At 37.0% G+C, this 21,329-nt stretch overlaps 1 protein-coding gene across 3 annotated transcripts; it reads right to left on the bottom strand.

Annotated features, from left to right (window-relative positions):
* Window positions 1-1,208: 1,208 nt before the first annotated feature.
* On the bottom strand, window positions 1,209-16,779 carry tbcb (tubulin folding cofactor B). 3 transcript variants are annotated; one of them, XM_022664926.2, is made up of 8 exons: window positions 16,680-16,779; window positions 16,141-16,237; window positions 11,218-11,413; window positions 9,773-9,916; window positions 9,472-9,568; window positions 6,218-6,409; window positions 6,012-6,084; window positions 1,209-3,514 (listed from the first exon to the last, which is right to left on the bottom strand). In XM_022664926.2, the coding sequence occupies exons 3-8, from the start codon at window positions 11,329-11,331 to the stop codon at window positions 3,400-3,402; spliced, it is 735 nt and encodes a 244-aa protein (XP_022520647.1). In that variant the 5' UTR covers window positions 11,332-11,413; window positions 16,141-16,237; window positions 16,680-16,779; the 3' UTR covers window positions 1,209-3,399. The 3 variants fall into 3 exon arrangements, with proteins under 3 accessions (XP_022520647.1, XP_007235614.2, XP_049339735.1); XM_007235552.4 differs by lacking the exons at window positions 16,141-16,237; window positions 16,680-16,779 and adding an exon at window positions 12,884-13,087; XM_049483778.1 differs by lacking the exons at window positions 16,141-16,237; window positions 16,680-16,779 and adding an exon at window positions 12,682-12,703.
* Between the last annotated feature and the right edge of the window lie 4,550 nt (window positions 16,780-21,329).

Below are 21,329 nucleotides of genomic sequence, written 5' to 3'. Positions count from 1 at the left end.
GAGTAGCAAAAGTTTCTGGACGCAGTCACAGTGTCTGTCTCTCTGTGCTTCCGCACTACCGCCACGCCCACAACACTGCAGCCACGCCCACAGTCACTATATATGTAAGTGCAATGTGTAAGTGCGAACACTATAGGGCAGGGGTGTCCAATCTTTTTTTGTTGGGGGCCAGAAGGAGAAATATATTTGAAGTCACGGGCCACAGACTCTGTAATAAAACAAATAATGAAATATACCACTTTAAATAATACATTTTCCTGATTATTTCATTTACACATCATTTTACTTGATTTACTATCTTTATCTTTGACAGTGTTGTGTACACTAAGATTTTTTAAATTGATGTTTCATATTTCTCTTAATATTAAACTCCTTAATTACAGCAACATTTAGACTCTGTTTTTCTGCCCTAGAAATGCGCACCCTCTCCGCTTTTAGACTCTTTGCCTCGTTTTTCTGCGCTACAAATGCGCACCCTCTCCGCTTTTAGACTCTTTGCCTTGTTTTTCTGCGCTACAAATGCGCACCCTCTCCGCTTTTAGACTCTTTGGCCCGTTTTTCTGTGCTAAAAATGCGCACCCTCTCCGCTTTTAGACTCTTTGGCCTGTTTTTCTGCGCTAGAAATGCGCACCCTCTCCGCTTTTAGACTCTTTGGCCAATTTTTCTGTGCTAGAAATGCGCACTCTCTCCGCTTTTAGACTCTTTGGCCTGTTTTTCTGCGCTAAATATGTGCACCCTCTCCGCTTTTAGACTCTTTGGCCAATTTTTCTGTGCTAGAAATGCGCACCCTCTCCGCTTTTAGACTCTTTTGCCTCGTTTTTCTGCGCTAGAAATGCGCACCCTCTCCGCTTTTAGACTTGTTTGGCCTGTTTCTGACACCTAGCGTTCAAACTTTGAATCTCTATATTATAAAAACCTGCTTAACAGCGGGCCAACTTTCATTCTATTACTAAAATACCTCCGTAGTTTGAACACCCCTGCTATAGACGATATCACGATTATTAAAATGATTGAGGTCGTGTCCATTTATTGAATGATAAGTGGATAATGTAGTTATTGTGATTGTGACAGGCCTACCTACAGTACCAATCAAAAGTTTGGACACACCGTCTCATTCAGTGTTCTTAAATTTTTTCCTACATTGTAAATGAATGATGTTCAGTATGTCGCCGCCCTACTGAATAAACATCACCACTTTTATTCCATGCTGAATTTTTAAGGTAGGTTCATGCATGAGTGCATTTATTAGTAAACAGATACAACAGAACAGATCCTCCAAACCTCCAACATCATCTGCTGTGCAGCAAAACCTCTGTATTCTGAGAGAAACGGATCTCTGTAATTTACTGTAAGGCAGAGATGCTCATTATATCATTACATCTTTATATAAAGAGCTAAACGCTGCGTCAGCCCTGAAAACAGGAGAGTTAACAATGGAATGAAGACTGAAGACGAGAGACAATACAAGATAATCGTAGTGCACTATGAACATCCTCTATGTGTAAAGCCAATCAGGGGCGAAGTGGACTCGAATAAACATTTTTCTACAACGTCCAAAAAAATGCTTATACATATTCTACATATATACATACAACAAGAGCAGTTTCAATGTGGCTGAACTTTAAAAGGAAAAAAATTAAAAAACAAGAATTTCTGCATAATTTTACTGTTAAGATGCAAAAAAAAAAAAAAAAAAATCATAAAAAATGAAAGAAAAAGGCATTCATTTTCATCGTTGCAGTTTAGTTTTTGTGAAATGTGCTGTTTTGAATGCTGTTGTAGTGAAAGAGGAGGAGATGGAACCAGAGGAATAAAGAGGATTAGGATTTGTCTTAAAACGATGTTTTTTTTTTTAGGATAAGCATATTATTCATAGCATATTACTGAGGGTTTTTTTATTTTTATTTTAGTATGTAAGCTTATCCAACATGGTATAATAATTCTGTTTTATATTTGAGGACAGTGTTCTGATTTTACAACAAAATATCAGAGTAAATATTTAATACAGGTTTATATTTCAAATCTCTGGGATTTTAAAGGGAAAAACAAATGATAAACCAAGCCCACAGGCTCCCATCTTCACCACTTCCACGCACAGTTTCACATGAAAAACCCTTCACTAAAATTACTGTATTTTTCACACTATAAGGCGCACCGAAAATCTTATACGTTTCCCAAAAATCGACCAGTCAGGTATTAAGAAGCAGTAAAGCCACTCCACTGAAGTACAGAGTCATACAGGAGTTTCAGTTAAGTTCTCCAGCACTAAGGCTGGAGCAGCATTAGCATTAGCTGCTAACCCTGGATAGCACTGCTGGAGCAGCATTAGCATTAGCCGCTAACCGTACTGAACACTAGCTCTTTTGCCGTTTAGAGGTGAGTATTATCAGCCTGTATTTCACTGCTAACCCCAGATAGCACTGCTGGAGCAGCATTAGCATTAGCCACTAACCCCAGCTAGCACTCCTGGAGCAGCATTAGCATTAGCTGCTAATCATGCTGAGCGCTAGCTCTTTGTTGTTCAAAAGTAAGCTAATAGATAATATCACACCACTAGTGGTTCGCTGCTAATACTTCAGCTTTAGTGTAAATCTGTAAATCTAAGCTAACTGTAAATAAATGGAAGAGTTTCTCACCCAAATACACAGTTTTTAGAAGAGAAATCTGTGTAGATTAACATACAGCTCTCATTTCACTTGTCTGACTTGTCTGGAAAGTTTTTTTTAAGAATCACAGTCTTGTTAACTTATCTTAGTTTTAAAGGTTTTGCTGAATTTAGAAGAAAAACATGGCGACACCCCTTTTCCTACATCTATTTACTAGTTACTAGTGTCGCATAAAATGCGCCTTATAATCCGGTGCACTTTATGTATAAAAATAGACCTTAGTGTGCCTTATAATCTGGTGTGCCTTATAATGTGAAAAATACGGTACATCAAAACAGTTAATTCATATAGAAAATCTCAAAGAAAATTAATTCTCCTTTAATTAAAGGAGTTCAAAGATGGAAAAACATCAGAAAAACAACAGACTTCAGCAACTCCAGACTACGAACTCCAAACAATCTCCAAATACGCTTAAATCAACATGTAGCAAAGACCAGAACACGTCACAAACTCCACCATCCACTGCTAATCCCGGCTCAGCTGATCCGCTAGACAGGCGTCTACTTCTGTCCCGAGTCTACAGCAGAAGCATGGTGTAACACCCCGGTATCTTCAGAGCGCAGTGAATATCGATCCTTTACTCCAGTGCTGTGATGTGAAGCGATGATTAGTTAATGAGAACAGAGGAAATAATGGAACCCTCTCGGTCGCAGAGACGACGCTCTGCCGCCCAGTCACAGTCCGTCCTCTGATCTGAGATCAGGAGTTTCTGATTTTCTTGTTTAATCTCAGTCTACATCTCGTCCAGACCGTAGTCCTCCTCCGGGAAATCTCCCACCATTACGGTCAGCGGCTTCACGAACGCCCCGTACTTCTGCTCACACTCGAAGTAACGCTTCCCGCCCACGCTGAAAAAAAATACAGATACAGAAATATATATACACAGGGTGAGATTAGCAGTGTAAGACTGTTGATTTCTGATTTTCCACCCATTAAGACTATCAAACGCCTCCTCCGACACATGTGAAGTCAGACTCCTCCTCTATTTAAACTTTTATCGAGCAGCATCACAGCGCTAACACTCGGAGGAAAGTGCAGCGACTCGGTTCTGATACATCAGCTCACAGACGCAGCCTTATTTATTTTGATCAACATCACTCTAGGAGTGATGAGGGGAAAGAGAGAGCGCCATCTACTGTACTAGGGCTGAACGATTAATTGCATTTGCGATAATCTGGCGATATTTTAAAACGCGATTCTCTAACCGCACTGGCTGCGATTTGACTGGTCACGTGACTTGGGAGCGAGCCAAGCCGAGGACGAGCGGAGCATACCCGAGCAGAAGGCAGGGAGGTGGAGAAGTGAAGTCAACACAGCGCACTTTAGGGCGTTTTCACACCAGCACTATTTGGTCCGGTTAAAACGAACTCTGGTCCGTTTGTAACTTTAGTGCGGTTCGATTGAGCAGGTTTAAAAACAGTAATCGCACTCAGGTGCGGATCAAAAGAACCGGACCGAGACCAGCTAGAGGAGGTGGTCTCGGTCCGGTACCAAACGAACTCTGTAGCGGTTCACTTTGGTGAGAACGTGATCCGGTCTCGATTGGATCCAGCTATTAAATATAAGCCATTTATTTGAGCTAAACTGCTGATAAAGCAAGCACAGTTTAAACTGATATATTAGCCAGATAACGCTAATTACCACAGCTGTGAACAAACACTGTGTCCATGCACGCGCTGCATTCACTGCTCTGTTTATTATGTATAAATCTGCGCTGCATTCAGTGCTCACAGCCGCGTGACTCTGTTTATTATGTATAAATCTGCGCTGCGCGTAGAAACACTGTGTTTGAAAGTGCAGCGTTTCAGCGTTCAGTGTTAAAGCACAGATATTTGCGCTGGAACACAAAATCTTCTCGCTGTATTTACTTTTTTCGTATATTTATATTTAATGTACTCCCGTGTCAGACAGCTCTGACCAATCAGAGGACACAGGCTGCTCGCGTGGTTTATTGATGCGCATTTTGGTGCGTTTACATTTATGCCTGTGGGAAACCAGACCGAACAGAGCGAGAAAACGCTCCAAATAAACGAACTACAGGTGTGAACACGCCCTTGTTGCACAATGGCTTCAGGCTCGACAGAACACATCAGTTGTGTAGAATTACTTTGGCTTTAAAAAAGAAGATGCTGCTCAACGTCAGGTACGGTGCTAAACGTGCCTTGCTACTGTTGCTACGACGCGAGGTAACACTACAAACCTTTTTCAGCATTTAAAAAAACACCACAAAGCCTTGTGTGGTATTTGCAAGGCTAAAATGCCAACGACCAGTGCTGCATCTTCAAATACAGAAAATAACGAGTTGGTTAAAGCAGATTCTCTTTATGTTTTTTGCACTTAAATTTTTCATGATGTTACTAGCTGGAGAGCAGTAAGTTAAATTTTGTATATCTATTGTTTTTCCTAATTAAAAAAAAAATGGTGAAAAGGAAAAGCTATTTATCTATTTATTTTTCTATAAAAAAAACAAATGGTGAAAAGGAAAAGCATAGATTTTTTTGCTTTATTGTTATCTGTGCTTTAAGTAAATCTGACATTGTTTATTATTAAACAGATTGATTTATTGCTTCTGCTGTTGAAAAATACTTGAGAAGACAAAAAAAAATCGCATTTTAAATCGCAATCGCAATTTATAGATAAAAAATTGCAATTAGATTATTTTCCAAAATCGTTCAGCCCTATACTGTACCCACCCAGAGAGAGCAAGACCAACTGTGCTCTCTCAGGACTCGTTGACTGATGAGCAAGCTGCATAAACAGGATTCGAACCAGCAATCTCCCGATCTTAGTGGCAGTGCCTTCTAGGGACGCACCAAATATTTGTAAACCAACATTAAATGATGTAACTACTAACTCTCCTGTTACTTTAACATTTTCTAACACTTTTAATCCTTACCACAGCAATTTTGACCTCCTGAAAATGATTGTATAATAATTCAAATGGTTTGTTACATGCTATTATTTTTTGTTGATTTAAATAACCTTTAAAAACTCCTTAAAAAACACTAACAGAACAAGTGTACATGTTTTGTTTTTATGGAGAAATATGCACATCACCATAAAATCTCATTTTATTACCTAAAACTGACAATAGACATCTGTTTGGTGTCTGGCTTAATACAATTAATATGCTTTAATCAAACAACATACAATGCACCTGACTTGATTCAGTTAGTGTTATTAGTACTGCTTACTGCTGCAGCTGAAACACTAAAAGATATATATATATATATATATATATATATATATATATATATACTCCAAAATCACATATATAATAGTTTCCAAGAGTATAAAGGATAAATAAAAGTAGATTAAATGTGTGTAAGGGAGTTACTGACATACCTGCCATCATGTTTCCCAAGAGGCTCATCATACTTCACACCGACCCAGTATCCTGGTTTAAAGTCTGTCGTACCTGAGGACAGGTGAAAACACATTTAAACAGACATGATTAAACTGAAACGTCTGCTGTAATCAGAAATCCCCTGAGTGTCTGAATCAAAGAAAGCAGAAAATGAGGATGAGCTCCAGACAGACTGCAGACTCACCCGCGAACATCACTGTGCCGATCTTGGTGGGCTGCCCAGCGACCTGAACCTGGCAGCGCTTTCCCACGGTGATGGAGGCTAACGCTGCTTTCTCCTCCTCCTCCTTCTGAGCGAGCTCCTCCTCACGCTTAGCCATGTTCTCCTCGTTAAAGCGCCCCATCTTCATGTTCTTCTTAAAGTTACGTACAGAATCTGAGAAGAGACAGGAAATAAATCAGTATATTACTGGTTAAAATAAGAAAAGTTTGACAAAAAGGTCTCAGGAAATTACATGTATAAATGTGCACACAAAATAACTTTAAAATACATTCTATTATTAAGCATAGTGTCTTGTACACTTGACCTAATTGCAAATGTAAGTTATGTAATTAAAACCATTAATAAAAACTATTTAGAACACTGAACAAATAGCATTTGTTACCTGCCCCCCACTCTATACTCTTAACTATAAACTCTACTATGACATATAATTATTAAAATCCTTCAGAGATTTTTTGCATTGTTGTGTGACTCCAAATCCCATCTATGCTTTAAAAATATATATTTTTCATAATAAATCCATAATATTTAAGTTAAAATACACATTTTAGTTGTGTTCCTGGGTTTCACTCAGTCCTGTTACCATAACACATAACCCTGATCATCAGAAACATCTGAAACATTCTACAACAGGAAGTGACATCAGCTGGTTCTGGTTCTAAAGATCATGGGAAGACCAGAATTAAGTTCTGTATAATCTGTTCTGTTTTCTGTATATTTGATCTTATTGTAACGATGACTGAGGAGCTCAATCTCAACACTCACTCCTGTTACCTAAATTAATTCTTACATCTTATTGGTTTATTTTTTTTTTTAAATACAAATTTTGAGAAAATCACTATAATGTCCTCATGCCGTTAGCTTAGCCGCCATTTAGCTAGTTTTCATGTTTTTGCTAATTCTATGCTAAAAACTCATTCCTGTTACTGAAAACATAAAAAGTAACAGGAGTGAGTGAAAATCGATAAACCCAACTAAAATGTGCTTTTTAACTTAAATCTTCTGGATTTATTATGAAAAATATATTTTTAAAGCACAGACAGGATTTGGAGTCTCACAACAATGCAAAAAAATACATCTCTGAAGGACTTTAATAATTATATTTCATGATAAAGTTTATAGTTTATTGAGTGTGGAGGGGGGGACAGGTCACAAATGCTATTTTTTTTTACAGTGTTGTAAGTAGTTTTTATTAATGTTTTTAGTTACATATTTTACTATTGCAATCAGGTCAGTGTACAAGACACTATGCTTAATAATAAAATGTATTTTAAAGTTATTTTGCATGCACATTTATATATGTGATTTTCTAAAAACAGAAATGGCACAGATTTGGCAGAATATATTATATACAGTGAGTCCAAGAAGTATTTGATCCCTTGCTGATTTTCTTCGTTGGCCCACTAATAAAGACATGATCATTCTATACTTTTAATGGTAGATGTATTCTTACATGGAGAGACAGAATATTAAAAAGAAAATCCAGAAAATAAATCTAAGGAATATATATTAATTGATTTGTATTTCATGGAGTGAAATAAGTATTTGATCCCTTAGTATTCATTAGCAGTTCTGGCTTTTACAGACCAGTTAGACACTCCCAATCAACTTGTTACCTGACCTGAAGCCACCTGTTCTCACTAATCACTTGTGTGAAAAACACCTGTCCACAGAATCAGACAGATCACACAGATTTCAAGTCTCCAACATGGGTAAAACCAAAGAGCTGTCACAGGACCTCAGAGTCAGAATTGTTGACCTTCACAAAGCTGGAATGGGCTACAAAAAGATTAGTAAGGTGTTGGATGTGAAAGTAACAACTATTGGTGCAATTATCAGAAAGTTTAAAGAGTATAACATGACAATCAACAGACCTCGGCCCGGTGCTCCAAAGAAGATTTCGCCTCGTGGGGTGGCAATGATGCTGAGAACGGTCAGAAATCGTCCTGCAACCACTCGGCAGGAGTTAGCAAATGACCTGAAGGCAGCTGGGACCACAGTTTGCAAGGAAACAATTGGCAACACTTTGCGCAACAATGGATTCACATCCTGCAGTGCCCGAAAGGTACCCCTGCTGAAGAGAGCACATGTGGAGGCGCGCCTCAAGTATGCCAATGATCATTTGAAAGATGAACCAAGTTATTGGGAGAAGGTTTTGTGGTCAGACGAGACCAAAATTGAACTTTTTGGCCTCAACTCCACCCGCCATGTGTGGAGGAAGAAAAATGCTGCCTATGACCCCAAGAACACTGTGCCCACCGTCAAGCATGGAGGTGGAAGCATAATGTTTTGGGGGTGTTTCTCTGCCAAGGGTACAGGGCTACTTCACCGCATCACTGGGAAGATGGATGGAGCCATGTACCGCACAATCCTGAGGGACAACCTCCTCCCCTCTGCCAGGGATCTGAAAATGGGCCGTGGTTGGGTCTTCCAACATGATAACGACCCTAAACATACAGCAAAGGATTGGCTCAAGAAAAATCACATTAAGGTCATGGAGTGGCCCAGCCAGTCGCCAGACCTCAATCCGATCGAAAATCTATGGAGGGAGCTGAAGGTCAGAGTTGCCAAGCGACAGCCCACCAACCTTCATGATTTAGAGAGGATCTGCTAAGAAGAGTGGGCCAAAATTCCCCCTGGTGTGTGTGCTAAACTTTTGGTTAACTACAACAAACGTCTCACCGCTGTGCTTGCAAACAAAGGCTTTGCCACTAAGTATTGAGTGTGTTTGGCAAGAGGGATCAAATACTTATTTTCCTCATTGAAATACAAATTAATTAAAATATATTCTTTAAAATTATATTCTGGATTTTTGTCTTGATATTCTGTCTCTCCATGTTAGAATATATCTACCATTAAAAGTGCAGAAGGATAGTGTCTTTATTAGTGGGCAAACAAAGAAAATCAGCAAGGGATCAAATACTTCTTGGACTCACTGTACATACATATATATATATATATGTGCTGAGGTTCTTCAAAAAGGGTATACATCCTCTTTATTGGACAATGACTCTTTTCCCAATAAATATTTATAGTTTTTTGCCACAAAAATGTTTTAACCAAGAATAATTTGGAAACTTTTATTTTTGAATCTTGAGTGGGATAGGGTTCAGCATTTAAACATCCAAATCCAAACATTTTCATTCCATTTGATAAACTCAGGTTGGCAAATAATAAGACAATAATATTTTCTCATAATAAAATTAAAGCAGTACCTGTTCTCTTTTCATAAGCATCATCAGAGAGCTCATATTTCTCCACCTTGGATAAATCACTGAACGCTCCACTTAGAGTACCGCTGCGGTCGATCACCTGCATTAAAACACATTTTATATTAAAAAAAATTACTATCAGCTTATATTAAACCAAGATCAATGTAAAATGCATCCACTAGCATCAGGTGTGCCTGCTCTAATATCTATACTCTTCACACTCATGATCTAATAATCTGATTTGGGCTAAACACTGACTTCTAAGAACAAAAATCTGATCAGGTGGTTTTCTCTCCAGACTCACGTGTATTCTGCAGTCGTCGTCTACAGGATAGGAGCCCAGCAGAGCTTCATTATCCTCCATATTCTGTAAGAACTTATCCGAGGTGCTGAACAACTGAAGGTCCATCGATGCAGCAGGGCAGCCAATCACAAGCTCCAGTTTACTCTGTAAGAAACACGAGAAAACATTATAAGATATGACTGTTGGTGGCTGGAGATATTTAGTGTATACAGTGGTTTTTCATTATTTTAAAATGCATATTAATCTCTGCATTGTAGATTAACACTAAACTAATCCAAACTATAAAGAAAAACATATGAAAATATTTACTATACAAAAAAAGTGTTTTGTATACTGAGTGATTTTCTCAGTCAGTTTTATGAGGTAGAGTCACCTGGAATTTAGGCTTTCAGTTAACAGCTGTGCTGAACTCATCAAGAGTTAATTGCTTGAATTTCTTGCCTCTTAGGCTACGTTCACATTACCAGGTTGAAGTGACTCAAATCCGATTTTTTCATGGCAGTGGGAACATGCCAAATCCAATTTGAGTCACTTTCATATCTGGTCCTAAATTGAATACGTATCCAATCCATAGACATGCGACATGAATGTAAACTGTCAAATCATGCAGAATTCATGCGTCTTTTTGCTTTTATACATTAGCATTAGCGCTACGTGCTTCTCTCTCTCTGGTACCCACACTGCATCTCTTGGTGCAGCTGTGTAGCTATAGCTGCAAAAAAAAAAAAAACAGCAAAAGCAAACCGCCTGTCCTTTTTTCACCTCCTGGACCTGAGCATGAACTTCAGAGCAGCTGTTTACTGTTTCTCCACTCCAGCAAAAGATGCTCCACATATGAGCTGCTAACTCATCCATTTATAACCCTTTATAAAGCTACGAGTCTCTCCTCTCTCTAATATGAGGGGTTTTGTTGTTGGTGAAGAAGGAGATGTTTATACAGGTACGATTCAGTAACAGATTCTGTGTTCACATTACACACAGATACAGATCACTTACATTTGCAGTACAATCTGATCTGAGCAAAAAATCCGATTTGAGCAATTTGGCTTGTAATGTGAACCACATTGTGGACTGTTTGCCAGCTCCTTTGTGATATTTAATAGAGCAGCGATCTGATACCCAAAAAAGCCGAAGCGTAGTCTTTCACTGCCTTTCATCACTAACTATTTTTGGTTTGAAAAAAATCTGTGCATCACTATTAGCCAGTATGTGCACTATCTACTAATGATTAAATATTAAATATTGAAGCTGTATTCGGCTGTACTGCTGTGCAATAAAAATACAGCCTTAAAATGCTGTAATCAGTCTTATAGATCTGCATTAAACTCAAACTCGATTAGTATCTGCTCTATTCTGCTGACTGAAGCACTAAATTATCATCTCTGCTTTTGGCAGATGCTTCCCTTATGTTCCTTTCTAAAGAAGGATCATTAGGGATCCGATACCTTGAACTCAGCGATTGTGATCCCTCTGTTGAATCTCCGGTTCACCTCGAAGGAGCTGAGGGTGCTGGTGAGCCGCACAGACACCGTCGGGTTACTGATCACCTTTACGTCCATGTTTCCAAAGGCCAAACTGATCCCAGATCTGTAAGGCTGGCTTTAGATATCAGCTCGAGAGTTCAGGAGGAAACCCAGAACCCTGTGAAAAGAGAGGAATAAGAGTATTTAAATACATAATATTTATATATAAATTACGTCACACCATCTTAGTAGGAATATGATATCTAGTGTAATCAAATCGACCTGGCACCGCAGATATAACATCCTACAGAAATAACTTCCAGCATCGAGCACTTCTCACTCATATACTTTAATAAAAGCCTTCTACATTATCTACCCATCCATACATCCATTCATATACCTATTCATCTATCCCTCAGTCTATCCATCTATTTATATATCCAACAATCCATCTATATATCTATCTACCCATCTATCTATTTATTACTCTATCTATATATTCATTTACCCATCCATATATCAATTTATCTGTCTGTTTATCAGCTACCCATCAATACATCCATCTATCATCCATAGTTATCCACCTATATATTAATCCACCCATCCATAAATATATTAATCCATCCATACATCAATTTATCTATACATTTATCTGTCTATCCATAACAATCCATCCATCCTTCTATATATCCATACATTCATCTATCTATCCATCTACCTATATATCCTTCCATCTACTCACCCATCTAATTTTCTATCTTTACATCCATACATTTATCTATCTATTCATCCTTTTATATATTAATCCTTCTATCTATTCAGCTATCCATCAATACATCCATAGTTATCCACCTATATATTCATCTGTCTATACATTAATCCACCCATCCATCCTTCTATATATCCATACATTCATCTATCAATCCATCTACCCATTTATCTATATATTAATACTTCTATATATTACTCCTTTTTTCCATTCATATATACAGCCATTTATCTATCTATCTACTCATCCATCTATCTTTAAATCCATACATTTATCTATCTATTCATCTTCTATCTAGCCATTCACCCATACATCCATCTATCTCTTTCTAAATATTAATTAATTCTTCCATCCATCAATGTATGTATCTATCCATCCATCCATCCATCCATCCTAGTTAGGAATAAGAGTTTATGCTGCTTTTGTTTGAGTAACTGTCTCTACTGCGCATGGAAAACTTAATAGATCTACTGTAGAAAAACTGCTGTAAGCATTTGACTGCACTCCACCTATCCCCAACCCCACCCCACATCAACTAAACTCATCCCTAATCTAGGAGTATTAAATATAGAGCTCCATAATTCCAGAAAACAATACAATTCAATAACCCAACCTACTGTGATTACAATAAACACTGCATAAAAAGCTACTACGTACATACTGAGGCGACTACGTACCAGATAATCTGCTTTAGCGGCTTTAAATGTGTTTTATTCACAATATAAAGCTCTATTTGTAGGAATAAAGGCTTTAAATCACCGTAATTTCAGCAGCTAAAACACACACAGAAACACAAACACGCCCAGTCTGCTAACCTATCTTAGCAACCTGCTAACTAAGCTAAGCTAACGAGCACAGTAAACACGTGACTATACTCACCACACTCGTAATACTCCTAAATACTCTGTTTAAACAGAGTAAAAGAGCAGCAGTATCAGCAGTAAATCGCTGTGTATTAAAGCAGTAACTATCCTCTACTGTCTGCTGTTTCTGCTGCTAATAAACCGCCTAAAACCAGATAATACAGGATCCAGCGCTTATAGCTGATCTTCCGCTGCCGCTTCTGGAACCTTCTGCCCGCCTCCCGTTCTGTCCAATCAGAGCCGGCGAACAGGGGCGGGGCGCGCTCCAATATAGTGCCTGAACCCTGCACACTAGTCCACTAGCCCCCTTCAGCCCGTCCTCTGGCTGTACTAGTGCATCTCAAAAAAATAGAATATCATTGAAAAGTTACTTTATTTCAGTAACTCAGTTCAAAATGTTAAACTCATATATTATATAGATGTATTAAACACTTAGTGATCTATTTTAAGTGTTTTTTTATTTTATTGTTGATGATTACTATTGATTATTATGGCTCACAGCAGTGTGGGCAGTGTGCCAAGTCCTGCTGGAAAATGAAATCCGCTGACAACTTTTATGAAGATGCAGATTTAATTTTCCAGCAGGACTTGGCACACTGCACACACTGCCAAAAAAAGTACCAATTGGTCTTATTATATAATATTCCAATTTTCTGAGACACTTATTTCTTGGGTTTTCATTGGCTGTAAGCTTCATAATCATCAACAATAAAATAAATAAACGCCTAAAATAGATCACTCTGTGTTTAATACATCTATATAATATATGAGTTTCACATTTTCAACTGAATTACTGAAATAAAGTAACTTTTCAATGATATTCTATTTTTTTGAGATGCACTAGTCTAGTAATAAAGTTGAATTACTTTACTACTGTAATTATGTACTAAAATGCTGTATTTGTATCTACTGGAGTATAATTTTTTTCTTCTGCTTCCACTTTTACTTCACTACATATTTTGGATGAGTTTAATACGTTTACTCTGATATATTATTTATAAGCTGAATCGTTACTATACTATTAGAAATAATTCTAAACCGTCATCGGGTTTAATGAAGCTGCTAATCAATGAGTGAAACAAGAAATCAAGCTAATCTTAGCCTTTAGCACTGCTAACTTTCCACTGCTTTCTGTAATAAATACAATAAAAACACAGTACTGTACTTTTACTTCCAGTACTTTAATATTGTATTTTACAATAAACTACTTACAGTACTTAATTACAAAATATTGTGGCGGCTCTGGGTCTGTGTGGTGGCCTTATGTGTTCTGTTGTGCTATGTTTGCTGTGTTGCCTACGTAGTTGGTACCTCCCCCGTAACCTAGGGTATGGGGAGGGGCCATTCCACGCCACAATATGTTAAATACTTTAGTACTTCCACTTTAACTAAAGTCTGTCTCTCTAGTACTTTATACATGCCTATGCACACTTATCAGGGTAGTTAAGAACCCTTATGACACAAGAGTGTGTATTTGAGCACAGCCGCTCTAAAAAAACGAGCTTTCCAATCAAATCAACCAGAACACAGGATTGGTTTAACCAATCAGAGAACGCCTTACTGGAGAAAACCACACCCAATCAGAGAAGCTCAGCAGAGAGAGACAGGCTGCATTACCACGGCTGGTTTATTATGGTGAGACTGCCCACTATAATAACTGCACACCGCTAGAGGGAGCCCGTGAGAGAGACCAAAATGAATAGATGTTAATAAAACTATACAGCTAAAAACATGTTTAAAATGAGTAATATTCATTATGCCAAAATATTCATTTAATTTTGGAAGCTAAAATAATGTATTTTGCTAAAAACATACCTATATATGTAGAGTAAACAGGTTTTATACATTTAAGACACTGAAGCTCTTTTAGAAAGTGCCATTTAAGGGCTCTGTCACTTTTATGTACAAAAGCTGTTCCCACTGGCCACACCCCATGTTAATGCTGAGTGTTCTTGCATATACCTTATCTACTGACTTGCCATGGACAGTAGATACAGATCCCTCCCTCAGACGAAGTATACTGGCCAATCTTGCTGTGTACTGTCTTCTTCAACTGATCTAGTGGGTGGGGCTCTGGTGGGGATTGACAGGTAAGGGTGGAGCCTGGGTGGTTCTGTGCAAATGTCCTTATTGTGACATCACGATAAAGCATAATAATAAACTGTCTCCTTTACATTTTGAAGGTCAAAAAGCACAGTATTCTGATAATAAGCTGGCTGGTAATCACTGCATCTATAGTATATTGATTAATAGTTAATGCATTTTTTAGCCCTTTTAGACCCTGCATCTATTACAACTGACATCATGTTTTTTTTATGTTTTATTGCACATAACACGATTAACACTATTTGAGAGCTGTTGTTCATCAGATTAGAGCATGAATCAGCCAATGAACAAGTTTATTAACTAATGAAATATGATCAATATAAAATATACTATTTACACACAGGCTTCCAATGCAATGGAAATAAGAAAAAAAACAATACGATTAAATATTTTAGTTTATTGTATTTATTTGCTATAAGGGCCATTCCACTGAATGGTTGCCACTTCTGTCTCCAGGAAATTCCATGTAATAATGTGCACAAAAAAATAACTTGATAATAATAATGTGCATAATAAAATGCATTTTATTATTAATCATAGTGTCTTGTACACTGACATAATAGCAAAAGTAGGATATTTACTTGCAAAACATTAATAAAAACTACTTAGAACACTGAAAAATTGCATTTGTGACCTAAACCCTTTCAGAGCCACGTCCACAGAAGCATTTCTGCAGAGATTGAAGAGGTGAGGGATCAGCCTGTCAGTGCTCAGACCATATGCCACACACTAACTACATTGAATTGTACAGTCTGCATGGCTGTCATCCCAGAAGATAGCCTCTTCTGAAGTCTGTACACAAGAAAGCCTGCAAACAGTTTGCCGAAGACATGTCAACAAAGGACACGGACTACTGGAACCATGTCCTATGGTCTGATGAGTCCAAGATTACTTTGTTTGGATCAGATGGTCTCAAGGAGAGTTTAGGCAGTTCTGGAAAATCATGATGGCCACACAAAATACTGACACTTCAGGAACTTTCACTAATGGGTTTATTCACTTTAGTTTCCGGTGGTTTTAGACATTAATGGCTGTATATTGAGTTATTTTGAGGGAGGAATAATACATTTACACTGTTTGTGATGATGTCAGGGCCCTGAATACATCACCACCAACTCCAGAGTCATTTTATCTGTAAAGACATTTCTACACAGACACAGTACTTACCTGGATCCTGTGGAAATGGCGGCGCGCGAGCCACCCGGGTCCTTAAGGTCTGGGTAGAGACCAAGGGGTGTCCTGGGGCAGGGGAGTCTGGGGGTACCTGTGAAAAAGAGAACAGAGAAAATAATACATTAACATTGTAAAATTATCATCAATACTTACCTGGACGTCCAAATGTTTACATGCATGTCATTCTGTTTGTAAATATGTTAATATTGTACATATACAATCATGTATAGTTGTCTTACCCACCTGCCCTCAAGTTAATTACTTGTTGGTTTAGCCGGGGATGGGCTAAATGTATTTAAAGGCAGGCGGGTACACTATTGGGGGGCTGGTTGAGCGTGGCTGCTATGCCGACGGGAGTTAATTGAGCTGAGTATTAGCATTTGTGGTGGTAGCTGCCAATCCACCGTTAACTCCTACCATTGTAGCGTGTAAATAGTTTGTATATATATTGTAAATTTCGTTTTGTTTTCATTTTTGTTTTTGGGTTCGGATGCTTAATTTGTCACAATAAACACTTCAAAAGGGATTCTTACCTGGTTCCAGGCTGTTTTTGCGTCTCTGCCTCACCTCTCTCCGGTAACCTCCTGACCACTTGTCCTCACACTCCCACACTGTTATATAAGCTGCACACAGACTACTTTTCATTGTGTCAAAGTGTTATTTTCTCAGTGTTTTCCCATGAAAAGATATATTTACAATGTGATACACTGTATTAGATTCAGAAAACGATAAAAAAAGATTAATATGGAAGAGTTACATCAAGCAAATGGCACCTATTGGGTGGAATATATTAAATAAATAATAGATTCTATTGTAAAGTCCTATAGAGTCCTGCATTATTATTAGGACACTACCCAAGTTACCTGGGAGTCGGGAAGGCAGGTGAGCACAGGTACAAAGCTCTAGATCAAAGGGAGCTGATGGAGGTGTGGAGGAGGATGGGGGCGGGCTGTTACCCGCAGCACCTCCTCCCTCCACCCCTCATGTTAGTGGAGGAGTTTACATTCCTGCAGAGTGCAGGTAAGAGGCGCTAAGCCCCGCCTCATCTCTACCTGTCCGTCAGCCTCCAGGTGTGCATGTCTGTGAGTGTGTGTGTGTGTACTGCCTGGCCAGCATGCAAAGCTGCATCTCACACACACACACACACATACACTTACGCAAATACACACACACATATATACACACACACATGCAAAAGCTGTTTAGTTTAGTTTTCTTTAGAATTGTACAGATGTATATGTGACACACCTTTTCTTAACAAATAAACTCATACAAACTATGAAGAAAAACATATGGCGGCTTTCAGTTAACAGCTGTGCTGAACTCATCAAGAGTTAATTACTTGAATTTCTTGTCTCTTAATAAAGTGTTTGAGAGCATCAGTTAAAGTAAAGTAGTGAAGAGGTAGAGTTACAGGTATACAGTGAATAGTGAATATTTGAGTAATGTTCTAATCCCGATTATAAGAAGCAAGAACTATTAAACTAAGCCACGTTGCTCAAATCCAATTTTTCGGTTCACATTGACAACAAAAACCCTCATATTAGAGAGACGAGAGACTCGTAGCTTTATAAAGGGTTATAAATGGATCAGTTAGCAGCTCATATGTGGAGCATCTTTTGCTGGAGTGGAGAAACAGGAAACAGCTGCTCTGAAGTTCATGCTCAGGTCCAGGAGGTGAAAAAAGGACAGTTGGTTTGCTTTTGCTGTTTTTTTTTGCAGCTATAGCTGCACAGCTGCACCGAGAGATGCAGTGTGGGTACAAGAGAGTAGCACGTAGTGCTAATGCTAATGCTAATGCGTAAAAAAGCAAAAAAAGGAGGCATGAATTCAGATTTGACCGTTCACACTCATGTCGCATGTCCATGGATCAGATACATATCCCATTTAGGAACACATATGAAAGGCTACGTTCACATTGCAAGGCTGAAGTGACTCAAATCAGATTTATTTCTTAATGTGGCTCAGATCAGATTTTTTCATGGCTGTGTGAACGTGCCAAATCCAATTTTTTTCAAATGTGGTCCTAAATCAGATATGTATCCAATCCATGGCCATGCAACATGGATTTTTGTTTTTATTCATTAGCATTAGCATTAGCATTAGCGCTACGTGCTTCTCTCTCGTACTCACACATCTCTTGGTGCATTTGGACAGCTATAGCTGCAAAAAAACAGCAAAAGCAAACAGCCTGTCCTTTATGGAGCTGAGCTACAATGAGCAAAAAATCTGATTTAGTCAAGTAAAGCAAAACAACAACAACAACAAAAAAAATGCACCCCCCACCCCCCTCAATCACTCACACTCTCACACATAGGGGGCAATTTCCACACCCCATTCACCTAACGTGTGTGTTTTTTGGGAGGTGGGAGGAAACCCAGAGAAGTCTAGTACCTCTAGGAAACAGATACAGGAAAAACCTACAATGTAAAAATCTAGTGAATCTACTCTATCAGAGCTTTAAGGTACAAGATCTCTTTCTTCACTGCAAATCAACAAAACAGACTATTAGAATAGAAATCAAACAATATAAACACATTTAATGCAAGAAGAGTTAAATACAAACCATACATATTAAACCATAATGCTCTTTTTTCACATTGAGTTTTTGCCATATGTTTAAACTTTTGTAGGGAATCTGTTGGTGTTTGAATGATGGTGGGGTGTTGGTTGTTGGTGGTGGTGGTGGTGTGTGTGTGAAAGTTCTTAAAGTTGTGAAAATAAAGTGAAAGAAAGTTTTTAGTAGGTAATAAAAGTTTTGGAAAGACTGGTGTTGGTGTTGGTTGATGTTGTTGCCTGACAAAATGCAAAGAGGCGTGACCATTCAAACACCAACAGATTCTCTTCAGTTCTTTTATTAGCTACTAAAACAAAAAACCCAACAAGTGTTTGCCAATGTTTTGCACACTGTGCCGTGTTTAATGTGCAAAAACAACTTTTAGGCCAAAACTTGTCCTAAAAAGTTCTAAAAGTTGAAAACAAGGTTTGTTGGGTTATACAAGTTTAGAAAAGTAAAAAAAAAAAGTAAAAAAAAAAATAATAATAATAAAACAACAAACAAAAAATCCAACAAGTATTGGCCAGTTAAAAAAAATTCAATAGTTTTTAGTAGTAATAATAAAAGCCTGACGAAATGTAAAGAGGCGTGACTCCTCAATCACACACACACACACACTCCAACACACACACACACTCCAACACACATAACACCAGCTAACACCCCCAACACCATCCAAACACCAAACAGATTCTCTTCAATACTTTTATTAACTACTAAAAACACTTTTTTCACTTCATTTTCACAACTTTCAGAACTTTCAGGACTTTTTAGGTCTGGGCTGGTGGAGCAATGTTTAAAATAAAAAGCACATTAAACACACACCAAAAACACAGTGTGCAAAAATTGACTAATACTTGTTGGATTTGTTTTTTTTTTTACTTTTTTATACTTTACAACATTTTTAAAACCCAACAAAACTTTCTTTTACTTAATTTTCAGAACTTATTCAGGTCTGGGCCTGTTTGCAAACAAACAAGAAAAAAAAGGTTTTCTTTTAAAAAGGTTTGAAGAGTATCTGTTGGTGTTTGAATTTTCCAAAACTTTTAAAACTCAACAAAACATTCTTTCCATATTTTTCCTTTTTGGCCTAAACTTGTTGGGTTTTTGGGCTTGTCGTTTTATTTTTTGTTAATCACTGCATCACCAGCCTAGACCTGAAAAGTACTGAAAGTTTTCAAAGTTAAAAAAAAGGAAAAGAACGTTTTTTAAAAGTAAATAATAATAATAATAAAACAACAGACAAAAATATTTATATAAGTATTAAAAAAAAAATTAAAAGTTGTGAAAATGAAGTGAAAGAAATTTTTTTAAAAGTTACAAAAATAAAACAACAAACAAAATTCCAAAAATAATAAGTTTTGAAAGTTGTGAAAATTAAGTAAAAAAAAGTTTTTAAAAGTTAAAAAAAATAAAACAAACAAACAAATATCCAACAAGTATTTAAAAACTTTTTAAAAGTTGTGAACATTAAGTAAAAGAAAGTTTTGTTGGGTTTTAAAAGTTTGGGAAAGCTTAAAATGTTTAAAAAATAAACAAACAAAAAAAACAGTTTTTGGCCATTTCTGCAAAAAAATATTGTTTTTTAAAGTTCTTAAAGTTGTAAAATAATAATGTTTTTAGAAGTTAATAACAGTTTTGGAGAGAATATGTTGGTGTTTGAATGGTGTTGGTAGGTGTGCTTTTGCCTGTAGAAAAAAGAAAGTTTTGTTGGGTTTTTTAAAAGTTTGGGAAAGTTTGAAAAATAAAACAACAAACAAAAAAAAACAATAAGTATTGGCCATTTCTGCAAAATATTTTTTTTTTAAGTTCTGAAATTTGTGAAAATAAAGTTTCTAATAGTAGCTAATAAAAGTTTTGAAGATATTTTTTTGGTGTTTGAATGGTGTTGGTTGGTGTATTTGCCTGACAAAAAATAAAGTGAAAGAAAGTTTTATTTTTTTTTTATTCTTTGGTAAAGTTTTAAAAAGTTTAAAAACGAAAGCATTGAAAGTATTGACCATTTTTGCAAAAAAAAAAAAAAAAAAACTTTTTTTTAAATGAAGTGAAAGAATGTTCTGTTGGGTTTTTTTTAAAGTTTGGGAAAATAAAACAACAAACAAAAAAACAAGTATTGACAATTTCTGCAAAATAAAACGTTTTTTTTAGTTCTAAAAGTTGTAAAAAAAAGTTTTAGTAGCTAATAAAAGTTTTGAAGATATATTTTTTGGTGTTTGAAGGGTGTTGGTTGGTGTGAAAGAAGGGAAAGAAAGTTTTGTTGGTTAAAAAAAAATAATAATAATCCAACAAGTACTGACCATTTTTGCAACAAAAAAAAACACCTTTTAAAGTTGCTTTTAGTAGTCAATAAAAGTTTTAAAGAGAATCTGTTTGTGTTTGAAAAAGAAGTAAAATAAAGTTTTGATGGGTTTTTTAAAAGTTTAGAAAAGTTTAAAAAATAAAACAACAAATAAAAAAAACGTATAAAAAGTTGTGAAAGTTGTGAAAATAAAGGTTTTAGTAGTAATTAAAAGTTTTGTTGCTGTTTGAATGGTGTTGGTTGGTGTTTTTGTCTGACGAAATGTAAAGAGGCGTGACTCCTCGGCCACACACACACACACACTCTCCAACACACACACACACACAC

Source organism: Astyanax mexicanus, chromosome 9 (genome assembly GCF_023375975.1).
Source record: "Astyanax mexicanus isolate ESR-SI-001 chromosome 9, AstMex3_surface, whole genome shotgun sequence".
NCBI classification, from domain to species: Eukaryota; Metazoa; Chordata; class Actinopteri; order Characiformes; family Acestrorhamphidae; genus Astyanax; species Astyanax mexicanus.
This window is presented reverse-complemented; position numbering and strand designations above follow the sequence as displayed.